The 20,021-nt window shown below is 31.2% G+C and overlaps 2 protein-coding genes across 2 annotated transcripts; one reads left to right on the top strand and one right to left on the bottom strand.

Moving 5' to 3' along the window:
- Positions 1-6,624: 6,624 nt before the first annotated feature.
- Positions 6,625-8,703, top strand: LOC105950535 (protein LATERAL ORGAN BOUNDARIES). Its single transcript, XM_088817081.1, has 2 exons — positions 6,625-6,865; positions 7,824-8,703. Exon 2 carries the CDS (start codon positions 7,845-7,847, stop codon positions 8,361-8,363), a length of 519 nt encoding a protein of 172 aa, XP_088673207.1. The 5' UTR covers positions 6,625-6,865; positions 7,824-7,844; the 3' UTR covers positions 8,364-8,703.
- Positions 8,704-16,270: 7,567 nt separating this feature from the next.
- Positions 16,271-19,931, bottom strand: LOC105950533 (tryptophan aminotransferase-related protein 2-like). Its single transcript, XM_012973900.2, has 6 exons — positions 19,712-19,931; positions 19,342-19,596; positions 17,933-18,236; positions 17,385-17,665; positions 16,695-17,002; positions 16,271-16,597 (listed from the first exon to the last, which is right to left on the bottom strand). The coding sequence occupies exons 1-6, from the start codon at positions 19,717-19,719 to the stop codon at positions 16,416-16,418; spliced, it is 1,338 nt and encodes a 445-aa protein (XP_012829354.2). The 5' UTR covers positions 19,720-19,931; the 3' UTR covers positions 16,271-16,415.
- Between the last annotated feature and the right edge of the window lie 90 nt (positions 19,932-20,021).

The raw sequence follows: 20,021 nt of genomic DNA on the forward strand, positions 1-20,021 counted from the left end.
CAAGGGCACCAAGAAGCAATAATACCTGCAAAAAATATATGACATTATCTCAATAAGCAGTGAGGATCGGAACTATTGCTGGAAAAACTGAATGCAGCAACTAATGACAAAAATCGAGAGTAGACTGAAGTGTGTCACAATCTACGATATCAGATGTGCATATTGATCAAAAGAAAAATTGTTAATACAATTACAATTTGTTGTAAAATAAAGAAACATACGACAGTTATCCATTCTACTAAAGTTTTTTTCGATAAAATTTGGTATCACTTATTCCCTTTGTATCATATCACGACGTATATACTAGTCACTAGAAGAAATATAAATGGATACACTAACGTAGATTACCGCAATTGATTATAATCAATTGTTAGTAGTTAAACGGACGAAGAAAAATACCAGTCATTTTGTATGGCTTGGATGACAGAATTATCGGATGGAGGCAGAAGTTTCGATACGACAGCGGCGTAGAGGAAGAACACGAACGAAAACGAGCCAAAGATAAGAAAGAACCAACCCCAAAATACCCTCCCATTCGAATCGACAAACTCACGAAGAGCAAGCATCTAACCTAATCTGCAGAAAGGAAGCATCTTTCAGTGAAACAATTCTCTCAAATGTATACCACAATGAAGCAATTATTACATAAATAAAAATATGTATCATTTAATTAAATATCTTAAAATGTGGAAAACTTAAATAAAAAAAAGGAATTTCTAAGTAAGATATCTGCAAAAATTACAAGCGTGGGAGAATTTATATCTCCGATAATCACCAGAAGCAAAGAGTATTAATTATTGAAGATTAAAACCCCAAATTGCACAAAAATTAGGGTATGAGATTCAATAAATCGAAGCAAGATCTAGGATTCGTATGTCGAAACAAAAATCAATTAAAAATTTGGGAAAAAGTAAATGTATACCTTGAATCTGAAAATGCACCGCAGGAAAATGCTTTGAGGAGTGAGAGAATGATCAGAAGAAATCAGTGGCGTACGGATGGTGGTGTAGGATGCAGTCACGGCGATACAGGCGGAAGAGATGGAGAGGACCGGCGCTGGGCGGTGGCGCGTAGTGATGGCTACTCCTTTGGCGACGACTGAAATCGACGGTTCTAATTTATTTTCATAAACGGGTAACCGGGTCTCAAACGAGTCGGGTCCTTAAACGAGGCCGTTTCAAATTCTGGACTCTTTTCTACTTATTTTATTTGGGCTTTAAAAGTTGGGCTTTTATGTGGTAAATTAGTAATTTTGGTATATAGTCGGAATCCAAGCCTTTAGAAATAACATTGAATTAAGCCTTTGGGCAAATTTTGGTCCCCTGATGTATGGTCAAATTACGAAAATCCCCTCTTGTTTGGGTAATTACAGTCACCCACCTCCTCCTTTTAATATTTGGGGAAATATGCAATACCCCCCTCAAATGGAAAATATTATGAGTAAAACCCAATTGACTTTTAAGACTTTTGCACAAACCCACATCCCAAACTTAATTAGTGAAACCCCCTTAATTAAACATAATAAGACATAAGTACCCTTATTAATAGTTTTTTATAATAAATCAAATATTCAATCACGATATCTTTCCATAACCGTTTCCCTTTATTATAGGCGGACGTGATTCTCTTTGATACACAGACGTGAGTTCAGCCGAGATTAGGAGAGAATAGAGATTTCATCGCCATTCAACCATTCTTTGTTCGTTGCCGGAGTTAAACTGCGTTTGAAGGTTAGAGATTCTTCTTTATTTTTGTTGGTTTTCGTTAATGGGAAACTGCGTTTGAAGGTTAGAGGTGCTGCTTTATTTTTGTTTGTTTCGTAAAGGGGGCTGGGCTGTAGTGTGTGTATTCAGATATGTGTGTACGTAGAACCGAATTTTATTGTTTATTTTTTGGTCGTCTTAATTGGTGTAAAGGATTGTTACTGATTCAAAATTTTATTCCGTTTTACACAGAGTCACGTTGTGACTACTCTGTAAATTAATTGTTCGTTTTGTGGTAATTGATATGCTAGTGTAATTTATTGTAATTTGTTTTTTGCGTTACTTGATATGTTAGTGTAAGTTTCAATGTGTTTGTTGTTGTAGAATTGAATTCGGATAATATTATGTGATTTGCATTTACAGAGTAGTGCATATTTACTCATCAGAAGTAGTCACATAGTAGTCACATTCTGAATTTTTTTTGGTGTAGTGCTGCACAACATGTCGTCAACCTTGATGATTGTGTTGAAGTATGGAGGCTCGTTTGGGGTGAAGATATGTCAAGGTGATTTTGTGTATGAAGACCTCGTTGGCTTTGTCACCGATAAGTGGTGCAGTTTGAATGCGAGGGATGTATCGATGACTTACAACATTGATGGATATGGCGAGGGTATGCTTGGCGATAATGCTTGTAATTTGTTTTTTGCGTTACTTGATATGTTAGTGTAAGTTTCAATGTGTTTGTTGTGGTTGAATTGAATTCACATAATATCATGTGTTTTGCATTTACAGAGTAGTGCAGATTTATTCATCAGAAGTAGTCACATAGTAGTCACATTCTGAATTTTTTTTGTGTAGTGCTGCACAACATGTCGTCAACCTTGATGATTGTGTTAAAGTATGGAGGCTCGTTTTGGGTGAAGATATGTCAGGGTGATTTTGTGTATGAAGACCTCGTTGTCTTTTGTCACCGATAAGTGGTGCAGTTTGAATGCGATGGATGTATCGATGACTGACAACGTTGATGGATATGGCAAGGGTATATTCTCACTTACTGACTTACTGAATATGACTCACATAATAGTCATATTCTCATTGTTCTGTTAATAATTATGACTATTGTTGATTCATCAATTACTGATTTATGAATTTCTTGTTTGTTCCCCACTCTCTCTTTCGATTTTTTTTTCCAGATCTGAACAGCAGCACTAACATGACTATAGTCATATTCGAATATGACTATAGTCTTATTTATGTATTTTCCGAATATGAATATGACTATTGTTGAATATAATCTATCTTCTCGTTTTCAAGTAGACTTCTAGTAAGTAGATTCAAATTGATTTTTTGTGTGGATACTGATTGGATTGTTTTCGTAAACAATAGGGAATATTCGTTGTTTTATATGATTTGGTAAACATGACTATGCCATATAATCGGAATTTTTAATTTCAAAAAAAAAAAACAACAATGTAAAGAAAGAATATGACTACAGTTAATATAGTCACATATAGTCATATTCAATTATAGTCATATTCGGGTTGCAAACTTGTGGAGAGAAAAATTTCAATTTTTTGTTTTAAAAAATAAAAAAACATTTAAAAATTTATTTTTATTAAAAAATATTATAAATAAAAATAAATAAAAAATGGCTAAATAAAGTCCGAAAATAATATAAAAATAAAAAATAAAAAAAATAAAATCCGAATATATATTTTTTTTTTGATTTGGTGGCATTTTTTTAGGAATTTGAAAGCACATTTTTAGGAATTAAATTATTATTATGGAAAGAGAGAAAAAATAAATAATTGAGATAAATTATACTAATTATTCCTAATTGGTGGGATTTAGGTGCCTCATTAATAGGAATTTTGTAAATAGTAGATAATTATAATAAAAAACGTGCAGGATTTAGTTTCCTTATTAATAGGAATTTTGTTAATATTAGATAATTATTAAAAAAAAGTAGTATAAGGGTAAAATTGGAATTAAATATTATAAGGGGTTTTCACAAAGAAAGAATTATGGCATGGACATATCACTATTTTTTATCTATAGGAGGGGTGTATTGCTAATGACCCCTTAATATTTTTACCCAAAATTTATATTTATGTAATTCGATTATTTACTGAACCAAACCGTATATTTAGTTCGGTAAAAGGTATGAAATGTTAGAGTACCAAAATTTCATTTCGATTTTTCCTGATTTAACATCCCTTAATTTACCCCTGGAGGGGTATTTTCGTAAAATAATACATAGTTGAGGTGGATGACTGTAATCACTCAAACATGAGGGAGATTTTCGTAATTTAACCATAACTTAGAGTTCGCCCTAATTTACCCTATAATATAATTTAAAAATGTACAATGATGTTATCATAATCATCGCGTCATCATTGAGATATCATCATACGCATGCATGAATATATATACACATGGATACCGAATAAAAAAAAAAAGAATATATATATACGCACACTTGTATATATTTTCTATAATTGCAACCTGAGCATTCAAATTTTAAAATTGGATGGTGCGCAATTGGACGAGGTCGACGAGCTATAAAAATTAGGCACAAGAATCTCTCTAGAAATAATCCACACTTTCTCAACAACTAATTTTTCACCACTTTGATTTAAATATAATTATAGAATATTTTGCTTAACACACAATAAGGTCAAGATACTAATTAAACTTGGTTGAAATTGATTGATGATTAGGCTAATATTCCCTCTTCAAAAGTCATCTACCATATCTTCCAAAAGCTATAATGCATAGTCAATGTTTATTAATCTCCTAATTAATTAGTTATTTGATCTAATATTTATAAGTTCGATTACGCCTAGACGCGGAAAGTTAAAGCTATATCTAAGGCTAAAAATTGAACCAGACTATTCGATACTCAATTTGAGATTGCTTTTCGTTCATTAGTTAAAACTTTATTTGAGCTCAATTTGTCAATCGAATTAACTAGATCATTTTGAATAAGGCATTAAGATCATGTAATTGATATCTACAATAACTTTCAAGACGTATAGTATAATTATATACTGCGACTGAGTTTCGACAAGTTCAGAATTTGGAACCAAAGTGGATAATATCATATCTTGCGGTAAGAACGCGTATATTAATTACAAGACATATAATATCATATATTGCGGTTGAGATTCGATACACATTCAGAATTTCGGACCAAAGTGGATGATATCATATCTTACGGTAAATTAATTACAAGACATATAATATCATATATTGCGACTGAGATTCGACCCATTCAGAATTCGAACCAAAGTGGATAATATCATATCTTGGAGCAAAATGTATGATAATTTTCCTTGCCACGTCATCAAGGGTGATAATTATACTAATTACTTAGAAATTTAATTTGAAATAATATACTTATAGTGGAACAAGATACAATAAGCAAAAGCAAGATGTTGCAAATACTAACTCATAGAAGAGAATATATTCATTCCTTCACCCAGCCCACATTTTTTGACCAAACATAAAATCAAAAACCCCTTACTTAATTGGGTGAAAATAATCCTTCTTGAATTTATAATATCATTTTTTGTGAATGTAATCCTCTATAATTTGCAAACTATAGGAGAAATGGAAATCACATCATACTAACTATGTGTGATAACTAACAAACTCTATCTAGCGACTGATTGGCAAAGGGATTTGAACATGGGTCAATTAACACATACTCACTTGCTCCAGCTGCAGATCATCCCTTGCGGACCAAAATCCTATAAATTGATCAACAAAAATCACATGTCAAGAAAAAATGTAGATATTGCAAAATTAGCCCCGTAACAATATACTGCGACCAAAAAAAAAAGTTATGCTCGGAACAAAAGTATAATTTGGTACAATAAATTAGCAGATATATATAAATACGAAATTTATATTCGATAAGGAACAAAACGAGTACAAAATATAGATGTGGATTTATTATTGATATTTGAAGTAAAATTAAAATTAAACATATATATGACCTAACTAATATTTCCATTTGATTAATCATACTACCCTAATACAAATTTCAGGTAATTGTTTTGTACTCATGAAATAAAGATATAAGTGCATGGGAAATAATTTATTTTATTAAGTTCTAAAGGCTTGTATAATCTAAAAAGTGTCTAATACTTATATCTTAACCCTAATAAGGTAATTAGTGTTTTACTTAAACTTTAATTCTAATAAAAGTTATTAGTCTCCACTTATATATAGCTATCTGCATATGTGTGTGTCTATATATATATATATATATATATATATATATATATATATATATATATATATATATATATATATATATATATATATATATATATATATATATATATTATCTTACACGATGAAATTATCATTTTGAAATTGAAATTAAAATTAAAAGGACTATACTTTTGCCAAACATATAGTTACAAGACAAACCTATATCTATACCACCAAACTATCTTTATATACATCTATGATCAAAAAAGGGCATTTGACAAGAATACACAAGGATGAGTTGGATATATATATATATATACGAAAAATGTTACATCTGCTTATTTACATCGTGTGATTTCAACTATAGATTTGATTAGTATACGTAGGTTTCTGTGTGATTATGTATAGATCTACAGTTGAAGTGTAAATAAACAGGTGTAGCGTCGTTCTCATATATTATGCATCGTTCTACAATTTCAATAAAAAAAAAATACAAATTTAGTATTTTTCCATTTTTACCCTAACATTACATATTAATGAAGTGATAAAAATAAAAATTAAAAATTAAAAAAAGAAACATAGCGAAGTATAAAAATGAGAGGTATGATAGGAATTATTAGATGGAGTGTCACAGTCATCTTTTTATGTTTGTGTACTCTCTAATTTAATAATTTCATTTTTAATTTAATTTATTTTATTTGTCTTTTTAGCCTTATAACTTCTCCCATCCACTAAATGATCTTTTGCCTCCCTTCTTCTATTACTCCATCTCCTCTTCCCTTTTGTTCTACTGCAGAAAAAAGCAAAGCTTTCTCTCTCTAGTTAGGGTTTTCTTTCTCTCTCTTCATCAAGAAAATATGTGTCTGCAGTAAATTTGAAATTAAGGAGCAAAGAAGAACAGTTTTTACTTGTACTCTTCAACAAAGGGCAAAAAAATAAAGGTAGTAGTAACCCTTTTCTTAATTCTATTCATCAAAGAAAACTAGCTCTAGTCTTTAGACCTGCAGGCATATTCATCGAGCTAATTACCCATTTTCATATTTATTTTTCTCGTTTTTCATTTTATTTATGTAAAAAGGTAACAGATCATATATATAGCAGCTTTGATAATATATAAATAAATATACTGAATTTTTTTTTACACCGACAGTTCTTGATCTAGCTAGGGTTTCTCTTTTTTTTTTTTTTTTCTCTAGCTTGTGCAGTGTAATTATATATAGTAAAACATGATAACTAAACCCTACTAATTATGGATCACTGCACATGTTTCAACTAGATCTCATTTCAAACGAAAGAATCAAGAGAATTTGAGACTGGAGTTAAATTCAGTTTGAAAATCTGACTCAGTTTATCTAAACTTCTTGGTTTTTTTTTTTTTTTTTGATGATGATGTCATGATGATGAGATTATGAGCTCATTAATATATGTTGTTTAATTTTGAGGATAATTATTCCTGCAATAATAAGGGAAATTAATTAAAGAAACGATTAATGTTGTTTTTTATACTGTTAAGTAAATTGGATTGATCAAAATACCGAGTAAATTGGTTGTTAACCCAGCCGTACGCATGTATATATATGCAAATGCACATTTTACACACATGTACATATTTGTGCGGTGCGTGTGATTATGTGTAAATCTACGGTGATCTGTTCACCAGCTATAGCATCTACAAGACAGGTAATTAGTTAATCCCTCAACATGCAAGGATAAAATTTCTCAAAAAAAACAAAATCAGAGAGAAAGAAAAACAAGAATTGGAGACAACTACATATATACATGTGTAGAAGTGTGTGTGTGTGTGTGTGTGTGTGTGTGTGTGTGTGTGTGAGAGATGCTAGAAAGAAGAAAGAATGGATTTTAGACCACTCTGATCTAATTTAATTTCTTGTTTTGCAGAAAATTAATTATAAAATTGAAATGGCATCCTCCACCGGTTCGTACAATTCACCGTGCGCCGCCTGCAAATTCCTGCGGCGGAAGTGCACGCCAGGCTGCATCTTCTCGCCGTACTTCCCGCCGGAGGAGCCCCACAAGTTCGCCAACGTCCACAAGATCTTCGGCGCAAGCAACGTGTCGAAGCTCCTGAACGAGCTCCTGCCGCACCAGCGCGAGGACGCGGTCAACTCCCTCGCGTTCGAGGCCGAGGCCCGTGTCCGGGACCCGGTCTACGGCTGCGTGGGGGCCATCTCCTTCCTCCAGAGGCAGGTCGACCGCCTCCAGAAGGAGCTCGACGCCGCCAACGCCGACCTCATCCGCTACGCCGCCGCCGCCACTCAGGCGCCTCCGCCACGCCACCGGGCGGCGCCGGACTACAGCAGAGGCAGCGGCGGCGGTGGGGGAGGTGGGTTTTATAATCAAACACCTTCTAGCTTCACATTCCCATACAATTATCATTTTCCCACATGGAATGGAGGAGGGGTGGATGGAAATATATGAGAATTAATGATTAAATTCTTGAGAATTGGGCTCATGATCATCACCTATATATATATCTAGGGTTTGTTATTTTCTTTTTTTTCCCCCCTTTTAAATACCTCTCATATGGTGTGCATTTTTATCTATTTTATAAAGCATTGGCTTCTAGATAACTAGCTAGCCTCACATGCATGAATTAAACTAGAGAATAATATTTATTATATTGGTTGGTTTTTGGCAATTGTACCCTATGGCAAGTCACAAATTACTCTGTGTGGTAGAAGTCTACTGAATGCACTGTAAGATTAGGGTTTGCATTTTTCGAAACTCTCAGTTTAATGAGATCCGGCGTATTTAACCAGCTCTTTGGTGTAAAATACAAATTACTTTGTGGTAGAAGTGTACTGAATGCACTGTAAGATTAGGGTTTGCGCTTTTCGAACTACCAGAAGATCCGGCGTATTTGACCTCTTTAGTATAAAAATATTGAGAAGTTGATCAAGTTCTTGAGGTGGATGATTGGCTATCATGTGAAGAGGCTTTGATTATTCTGTGGGATTGTTGATGATTGAGAGAATATAAAGAAAAAAGCAGTGATTGTGTGTGTGAAGTTACAAAGATTAATTGTAAGGAGAAGATTCTCCATAGCCCTGAGTCTATATATATATATATATATATATATATATATATATATATATATATATATATATATATATCACTTGTTTATTTCTGATGTGCAAAAGTTGAAAGCAGGTGAAGAGTTTGATATATGTATATAGATAGCCTTTGGCTTGAAAAGGGTCCATTTAAATAATCTGAAAACAAAAGTCTGCAGCAAAAGTGCACTTAAATAAGAAGAAAAAGGAAATTATATTAAATAAAGAGTGGATATTAATGGTATTCTTGATTAATTTCTCTGCAGAAAATTTTTGTCTATTGTTGTCTGATAAGTTTTGGAATAATGAAGAACACAGTGTACTCTTGTTTGAATGGAGGTTTTCTTGATAGCCACAAGACACGTATTTATAATTAATGTCAACCACAAGGTCAAAGTTAAATCTCTCTATAGTACCCCTCTTCATATATATTTAAATGAAAAAACTGTTATTCAAAATAATAATAATAATAATAATTTAAATAATGTTTGTTTTTCTAGAAGACAAACCAGGGTAATGTTTGTTTGGTTTCAAAATTAGTGACACGAAACTTCGTTATGTAAATATTGGAGATATTGATATTAAATAATACATTTCTCTTAAACTTTTGGTTGAGGCGGTTGTTCAGTAAGGTATCAGTGTCAATCCAAAAGAAAGTTTTTGTTGTGAGTGATCGAATTCCACCGCCACCTATTTGAAATATTTAAGTGCATGGCTTCAAAATAAAATATAAAACGAAAATTTATGTACATATTGTAACTATTTGTAAGATGAATATTATATTCATCCATTCATATATAAAATAAATAAATAAAATAACTGAATCTTTGTACCTAAAGATGAAGTGTGAATCTTATCAAAATTTGTCTCAGATTTGTTAGGGACATCTGAAACAGTGATGAGGAACAGGTCTTTCTTGCATTGGATCCGATCAAAAGGTGGTGCCCGGCCCGGCCCCGCCCGGCCCGCTCATTGTATATATTACTTTCTAGATTTATTATATATTACTTTCAAATATTAGTATAAACCAACATATATTCCCCTTTTGCCCCCCAACCCCCCAAACAAAGAAAAGCAAAATAAGTAATTATATTTATGTAATATTTTATCAGAATAGTATCACAATTACAAATAGAAGGGATTGATCTGAAATTGAATTAAGTAGTTTAATCCCAAATGTACTAGGGTTAGGGTTTCAATCCAATGTGAAAAAAGTAACACATGCCCATGCGCACAATTTGGTATAAAAAAATTATGAGTATTTTATGCGTTTTGTAGAACGTACACCCGGTGAAATTACACCATGTAGTTTAACAGTATTGTTCTACACATAATAACACACACATTCATGCGTATATGTTCTTAGTATGTAGTTATTTATGTAGATTTACGGTTTCGGTTTCATTTTTCATCAGGTGTAGGATCTCATACGCCCCGTATCAAATTAAGAAAACCCCCTCCTGTTTGGCTAACTTACAGCTACCACTTCAACTATATATTATCTTACGAAAAACCCCATTTACAGGTAAAATTAGGGATGTTAATTAAATCGGTAAAAACCGAACTGAAATTTGGGTACGCCAACATTTCATACAATTTACCAAACTGAATATACGATTTGGTTCGGTAAATAACCGAATTTCATAAATTTTATGTAAAAATATTTAAAATGATGGGATGACTATTGTAATTACCCAAACATGAGACGAGATTCGTAATTTAAACATACCTCAAAAGTGACAGAAATTTGCCCAAATTAATATGAAAACTTTCAAATGCATGTTTTTTTGTGTGTTTATGTTTGTGTGTGTGTGTGTGAGAGAGAGAGAGAGAGAGAGAGAGAGAGAGAGAGAGAGAGAGAGAGAGAGAGAGAGAGAGAGAGAGAGAGAGATGACATGCAAGTATGAAAGCAAATAATTTAGTTTTGATGTACTTGTCCAAACAAATACAATATATATATATATATATATATATATATATATATATATATATATATATATATATATATATATATATATATATATATACTCAATTTGGAAGGTGAAATAAGTGGGCATGCACATGGATTTTAATACAGGGCATAGGAGTTTTTGCTGTAGGTGGCAGTGAAGCAGTGTAAAAGCTGCTTTTCTTGATAGCAAAAGAAGCTTTCTGTCACTTCTGTTTAATCCCTAAAACAATTGTCAATTAATGGCAGATCGTTACGTTTTTTCAAGAATTTATTATTTTCTTTCTGTCTTTTAATTTGTATTTCTTTCTGTGTCTCGTTCCATCTTGTCTCTATAATTCATCATCGTCTTCTCGATATCAACAAATTTATGTCTTTTTTTTTTTCTTGAGAAGTGAGAATCAGTCTTATATTCATGTCTGTCGGACTGTTTGTTGTATCATGCATATTTAAATTAAACGGCAAATTACGATTATCTCTAAAAGTTTGGTCAAATTATGAAAAAAATTATTTTGGGTAAAATTTATATAATTTGGTTATTTATCAAACCAAATCGTATATTCAGTTTCGTGAACAGTATGAAATATTGGTGTACCCAAATTTCGGTTCGGTTTTACTAATTTAACATCCCTAAGTTTACCTCTGAGAAGTATTTTCGTAAGATAATACATAGTTGATGGGTAACTGTAATTACCCAAACAGGACAGAGTTTCGTAATTTGACCATCACTCAGGGGTGGCCGTAATTTGCCCTATAAACTAAAAGGCAAATTACCGCTACCCCTGAGGTAAATTCATAATCATTTCATGTTTGGATATAGTAACAACAAATTTGTTTCGGGAAAAGAGTAAAAGTGAAACGAAAACCAAACTTGCCATCACATTTTCGCTGGTTAACCCAGGTAGTTATTGAATTTACCAAATATCAAAACATAGTCCAATTATTCAGTTAATCATGGTAATTTTTTCCCACCAAACGACGCCTAAGTTAACCAACGATATTTTTGGATGCCGAAGACATATATTTTATCGAATCGAGCATATCTAACCTTTTAGGATAAATTATGTGAACTAGGAATGTAATTAAACTTTATGTTTCAATTAAAAAATTTGGCAGGATAATATAGTAAATATGCAAAGTGCCCCTCATAGGATGACAAATTGTATTTCTAGATGTCGTTTGCTTGGGAATAGGGATGGCAAAAAAACCCGAACCGCTAGCTATCCGCGGGTATCCGCTCCGTTTAAAATCCGTTACCAAAACCATTAGGGTTTGGTAATGGTTTTGGTAAAAGAAAAGAAAACCGTCATGGTTTTGGTATGGTTATGGTTTTACCTATACGGTCATGGGTACCCGACCATTTAATATATATATATATATATATTCAACAATATAAATAAAAAATAATAATTTGGTAGAAATTTTAAATAAAATATTAAATAATTTATGGAGGATATATTTGTATAATTTACTTTTTTTTTCTTTTTTTTTCTTCCTCTTTTCAGGGAGTTATTTAAACGTTATTGGACCTAAAATTATTTTTTATTACCATAATTTAAATGGTAAATGGGTATCCATGGGTACCCGGATATTCGTGGTAATGGTTTTGGTATTTCCATTAATTTTTTAAAAGGGTTTGGTATGGTCATGGTTTGAGCTATATTAAATGGTAATGGTTCTGGTATTGCACTTTTTCGAGGGTACCCGCTCCGCTGCCATCCCTACTTGGGAATATTAGCCATGATTTTATAATAGGATGTTGTTTGATGTCTGGTATTCTCATAATTTGCCGGATCGATTCTCAAATATTATGTTATCATGGTTTATATATATATCTTGCCTTATAAGCATGTTTTTATTGGATAATCGAATGTTCAATATAATAATATAATTGCATTTCATTAAAATATTTAATCTTATAATAACTAACTGATCTTATTTTGACAATCAAATGATGTCTGATGTTTAATAAAAGAAAAAACCATTTTTGCATTTATTTTTATTTTTTTGGTATGTGGAGAGAGAGAAAGGCCAATAAAATCTTTAAATTTGTAGCTTGAAAAAAGATGTAGTATAGCAGCTTAAAGCAGGACATACGTGCATATTTTAACATGTGCACACATGTATGCACCCCACTAGCTACATTGATTACCTATTATTTGCAGAGCATGCTTTTATTTATTTTTACTTTTTTTTTTTAATTTATTTATCATTTTATGGAAATTTATTCTACATCACATAAAAAAATATGGATCTTTTTGTAATAAGAACAACAAAACATTATTTTTATTTTATTTGATTATAAGCCTGTGATGGCCCACATTTTCTTTTTACATTACACACTAAATTTGTAGTGTGATCGAGTTGACATTAGGGATAGCAATGGGTATATATGAGTTTGGCGGGTGTTAGACCCAGAATCAACCCGTTTTGTGCGGGTTTGGATAGGTTGAATGTTGTTGGGCCGGATAATGGATTTAAATTTTTAAATCAGATGGTTCTGGGTCGGGTCATAAGAACCGACTCATATAAATATATTATATTTAATAATTAATCTATATATATAATTTACATTTAGGATTTCATTTATCAAAGTTTCAATTTTCATTCTGTCTATTCTTATTTGACATTTTTCACCAATTCATTTTTTTTTATTCTCATTTTTTGTAAGCAATGTATAACACTTGTCAACTGTCCCTAGCCGTTATGTCTTTTGAACTTTATTTATATTTTATTATATAATTTTATTATTCACTTTATATCACTTGTAGGTGTATCTTAAAATATTGCATTTTAATTTTGAGATTCTCTTGTTAAATACAAACAGAATATTATGGAAGTTAAAAATATTACATTTTTCTTTTTATGTTAACGGGTCTGAAGGGTTAAAAAAAAAAAAAAAAGATTTGGTCATTATAGATGATAATATTCCTATCTATTTTTTCTGTTCTTTTTATATTAAATACACCTCAAATTAAATTATTGGGCACAAAAGTTAGTACTTAATAATTATGATTAAAAAGACTGGATCCTTGGAAGCAGCTAGATGTCGATGCAATATTAAATTATTTTTTCCAAAATAATATGCTCTAAATGAAAACTTATGTAATCTTAATTTTTAATATTATATATTATTGATTTGTTTAAAATAGGAGGAATTCAGCTTTCGCCGGAAAAAGTGTATCAGTATATATTCAACTCCGCCGCAGGAGTGTATCTCACTTCTGACTGGAATAATCAAGAAACCATTTTAAAAGAGAATCACATTTACTTTTTTTTAGACACGTAGATAATGATATAATTAGAAGATTGATTCAAATTTAGGTGTGATGATTTTACTGGTATTTGGCATTTTGCACCCTCCAATTTTGCTTATTTGGCACTTTGCACCCTTAAATAAAAAAATATGGTCAATTAATGTTAATTACATCCACGAACAAGGAAGAATATAAATATTTTTTTGTAATTGAAAAGGTTGGTAGTGAATTTATTTACAATTTTTTTCCTTTTTAGTCCCTCCAAAATTCTTTTATTCTACTACTTTTAGGTTTTCCGTTTTAGGGTGCACTACGCCAAATAAATCTTAATTTGAAATATGTGTAATCTGGCATTTTTTTTAATTAAGGGTGCAAAGTGTGAAATATGCAGAATTGAAGGGTGCAAAGTGCCAATTACCCTGATTTTATTGTAATGACTTGGTCTACTATTCCGATAAATATTTCATATTTGGATGAGCAAGATTTCGTCGCATTCGATTCCATTGTATTTAGTTACATATAACGTTTTGGTGTGGAATACATCTCGAACGTATTATGTTAATTATTTATTTTTGACGATTGATGAGTGAAGTTGGTCCGAGATTCTTTTTTTTTTTAATTTTTCAATATTTTAAATTATATTATAATTTAAAAGTTGGTCCGACGATCGTATTGTATTCTTGAATTTGATTTCCGTGCTTCGCACGAGTGAGATACTAGTTGATTCAACTTTAGTTGTTACTAATTTATATATTAATTTGTTTTGTTAAATAACCTAAATCAAATTGAAATTTAAATTTGTACCAATATTCTTTTATGAGATTCTTGGTTGACTACATCTAGTGATGGAGATATACATTAACAAAGCCCTTTTGTGCTGAAAGAGCATGATTACCAATGATGATGCTCATGATTACATATGTATTTGAATTATTTGATTTTTTTTCTTTAGTTTTTTATTTTAAATAACCGAAAGAGCAATAGCTAGTTGAGATTTTTATAAACAACTTTGATACTCCTCCGTGTCAAAATATTTGTCGTTTTAGATATTTAAAAGAAAAAAATTGTTAAATTAGAATTATACCACGCATTAATTACAATGTTCTCAATTTTGGGGTCTATAAGATACTACACCATTTGTAACACATCGGGTCGTTTTGAACCGTAAATCTATATAAAGAACTATCCACTAAGCACATACACACATTATTGTGTGTTATTATGTACACATCAATTGTTCAAGATCATCCGGTAGAAATTAACTCGTATTCTTTTTTAACGATCTTCTTGGACTTGGGCCAATATAACATTAATGGGCTTATTTGCAGTTCGTAACCCAATAATATTGCTTTGAGAGTCTTGAAAAAATAGGGAAAATATAGGCCTTATGGGTATAGCCCATCAACTTTCATTAACATGAGAAATTGTCAAAAATATTTTTTTTAACAAGTTTTTTTTTTTTTTTTTTAATTTTAAGTATTATTAATAATATTTTAAATATATATCATTTTAAAAATTATATAATAAAAGTTCACAAGCCGACTCATGAACTTTCAAACAATAAAAAATTGAGTTGAAGTTCGAGTAGTTAGCAAGTTCATGTTCATGAGCTCGTGATAATTATATTTTTCAAGTTTGCGCTAGAGCTTTTTGTCGAGTGAGTTCAGCTCATTTACACCCTAAGCTCAGAGTTCGAAAATAACGAGTTATTGTGATTTATATCAGAAGAATTGATATATACTCCATCCGTCCCAATTTAAGTGACGTTTTGGGTTGTTGCACACGTATTAAGAAAATCAATAAATGTGCATAGATTATAGTGAAAAGCATATAAGAAAATACTAATATATCCCTGACATTAATTATTTTACAATAACTAATTAAGAGTGATAAAGGGTAAAATTGAAAATAGTGCACTTAATGATACATTGAAAATCTAAAATGACAAATAATTTGAGACAAAAAAAACTCTCTAAAAAGACATATAATATGGGATAGAGGGAGTATTACCTAGTGCAACTATATAATTGGTTGTAATTAATTTCTTCATTATTAAAAACAAAAACAAAAAGAAAATGAAAAAGAACTAAATACATGCCAATCCGATTATTATTGCATTATTACACATAAAACCATTTATTACAGAACATAGAACTGCTGATTGAAGATTCCAGCAATCTATATAACACACAGATCAGCACAATACTAATTATTAATTAATACTAGACAGCCTCTCGATAAATTGATCGAACTCGTCATCACGAGAAAGAACGCTTGCTCTAACGTATTTCGCGCTCGAGCCAAACTGCGTGCCACCTCTTGTCAATATCTTGTGATTGCGAAGAAACCCTTCGCAATCGTCCACTTCACCCTCACACTTTAGCCACGCGAAAGCTGCAAATTTAATTTTAAATTCGACAAATTAATTATATATTTTACTATTTATTATCAAGGGCTCGAGAATTTTTAGCCTCGTGTCGAATTTAATTACCGGGTTGTGGTGCGAAAATATGGCCACTAAAGTTGCACTTTCTTGCGGGGCCAAAATTGGGAAGTGTAAATAGCTTGTTTTGGTCGACTACATCTTCAAGATCGTTCCACCTCATTGCCATGAATTTGTAGCTATGTTCGAAGAATGGTTCGATTTTTTTGAACTTGTCTCGTTTTTCGTGCGAATCGGCTATGACTTGTAGGATCTTTGCTCCACGAATCTGCGATTCTTTCGACACGCCGATTGTGCTTAGCATGATGAATTCCGTCATTTTCTTTGCAATCTCCTTGTCTTTAACGAGCGCCCAACTGCAATACGTGACCCCAAAAATTTATAATTAGGAAAATACAATATTTTCAGTTCGTCATCTAGCAACGTATAGTATTTAATCACATGCGAAAAACAAGTTCTTTTAAACAAACATATATATATTTTTTCACTACAAGATATAAATGTTTTAGTGACAATATACAATACATCGATCATAATACTATCTACATTATTGCCACTCTCTTCGTTCCAAAAACGACAAAAAAGAAAAAAAAAAATCGTGTCTCGCATTCTTGTTATTTTCTTCATGCTAAAAAACGCCGTAAAACGACAAAGAAAGTATCACATAAAGAACACGTGCCCGAGTAAAAATGAATAAAATGCTATATTTAGTATCACGTAAATCAAAAAACTTCTTACCCCAAACGGGTGCCGGCATGGCCCGTGCATTTAGAAACGGTAAAGAGCATGATGTCATGGTTCGCGGGAGAAGTGATCGGAGTATACTGCGGCCAATAATAAGCCAGATCATGCACCACTATTCCTCCTTTTTTATTCACCACAGCTTCTCTCGATAAACCATCGGGATTATTTGGTGACGTCACAATTTCAACGTACGGCTTATCTTTCTTGAACTCGTTTGCATTTCCAGCCCATTCGTATAATCCCGACTTCAGATATTCAGTTATCAACCGATACGACTACAAGCAATTGATAGATAATATTATAAATTTATAACATTTATATATATAGTAAATGCACACCAGTTAAAAAGTGTCGTTTAAGGTAGATGCGCACCAATTAAAATTATTGCTAAATAGTCTTGATTTTTGGGGTATTTGACCAAATTACTCCTTTGCAGCTTTTCATCTTTCTTTCTCATTTTACCAATTTATTATTAATGTTGGGGTAAAATCGGAAAACAAATAATTAATTACGTCTTGAAATTTTAATGTTAGGTGACGTACGGAGTAGAACGGTGGAGAAGCGACAACGCTGATTGGCTCGGTTTGATTGGACGGAGAGGCGGCGTATAAAACGGCTTGAAAGAGCTGAGTGGACCCCGTTCCAACGACAAGGTAGTGATCCTCCGTGTCGGCGTTTCCGACAAGTTTGTGCAACCTATCAACTGCATAGGCGAATTCCGGCTCTAGAAACCAGCAAAGACTTTTCTTGTTGGAAAAATAACTGACGAATTTCCATCCCGGGATCACAACCGTCGTTTTGTCGCCCATCTGTCGCCAGTATTTCTCGTACACCATCGGATCGCCACTGCGTAAATAGAGTTGGTTAGATCATTAATATGTAAGATATTATTCTTGCACGAACACGACAAACGACATCGTTACGGAATACATTATTAAATAAGTAAGATATTATTCTTGCACGAATACGATAAACGACAATCGGTACGGAATACGCGGAGCAGAGGATCTTACCCGTTATAAATTAATAAAGCCATGTGACACACACACACACACACACACACACACACACACACACACATATATATATATATATATATATATATATATATATATATATATATATATATATATATATATATATATATATATATATATATATATATATATATAACATGTGATGAAATGATTGGATACATTGCATACATTTCTAAATATTGGTGCAAATTGAATTATGGACTAAAGTTTAAGTCACTAATCTTCTAAAGGGTTCATTTCTTTGTTTAAGATTGATGTTCCCAAACACAAAAAACAGGGGAGTGTGAAAATATATATATATATATATATATATATATATATATATATATATATATATATATATATATATATATACACACACACACTTTTGTGTGTTTGTGAGTGTGTGAACGAAAGGTGATGATATATACACGACATATTTCACCGATATAGTATGGAACAATCCCACCGTCTCAAACACATAATAATAATAATAATAATAATAATAATAATAATAATAATAATAATAATAATAATAATAATAATAATAATAATAATAATAATAATCAATAATAATAATAATAATAATAATAATAATAATAATAATAATAATAATAATAATCAATAATAATAATAATAATAATAATAATAATAATAATAATAAATAATAATAATAATAATAATAATAATAATAATAATAATAATAATAATAATAATAATAATAATAATAATAATAATAATAATAATAATAATAATAATAATAATAATAATAACAACAATTACTAATAAAATAATAATAATAAATAAATAGTAAATAATAAGAATAATTATTATTAATAATAATAATAATTAATAATTACTAATTATAATAATAATAATAATGATGAATAATAATTATAAAAAAAAAAAAAAAAAGATGAGCGTGAAATACATACTGATCAAGATCAATAAGTTGATCGAGAGGTTTTGGCGCGGAATAAAAAGGAAGCTTCAAAGATGTATTCTTGAAGTCGAAAATGGCCAAGGCATTAGGGTACATATTGAAGAGAAGCCCAACGTTTAATGCAATTGAAAACATTAGCAAATGTCTCAACGCCATTATTCTTATCTTCATCATCTTCATCTTCTTTTCGTGCATTAGCGAATACGCTATGAAACCCTTGCCTTCAACACTTGGATTCCCTACAATTCTGTACAATTACACCAATATTAATTAATTCATTCATTTTCAAGAAAATATAAACAACCTTTTTTTTTAATCAAAATGTACATGATTCACATAAGGTGGAGATTTTCGATACTTACATTGCCATTGTTGAAAGTCCGAATCTCTTGAGAGAGAAAGTGATAGAGAGAGAGAAAAGGGAGTGAAGATTATTTATCTGGAAATTTGAAGTGGGGAAAAATACATGCGTAGAAAGATTCCCTAGTGAAACAAGAAATTTGTATTAAAGGGTGGTTGGAGTTTTGGTGGAAAAAAGTTTCAATTCAATGTTCCCAAGAACAGATTTTTAGGAGGTGGTGGTGGAATCATCAGTTTCGGATTTTATATATGTATACATTATACATACATATATGTGTACGTATATACATATACACCTGTCACTCTTTCTTT

The sequence above is a fragment of the Erythranthe guttata genome, chromosome 4 (genome assembly GCF_056151865.1).
Source record: "Erythranthe guttata isolate IM_541 chromosome 4, IM_541, whole genome shotgun sequence".
In the NCBI taxonomy this organism is placed as follows: Eukaryota; Viridiplantae; Streptophyta; class Magnoliopsida; order Lamiales; family Phrymaceae; genus Erythranthe; species Erythranthe guttata.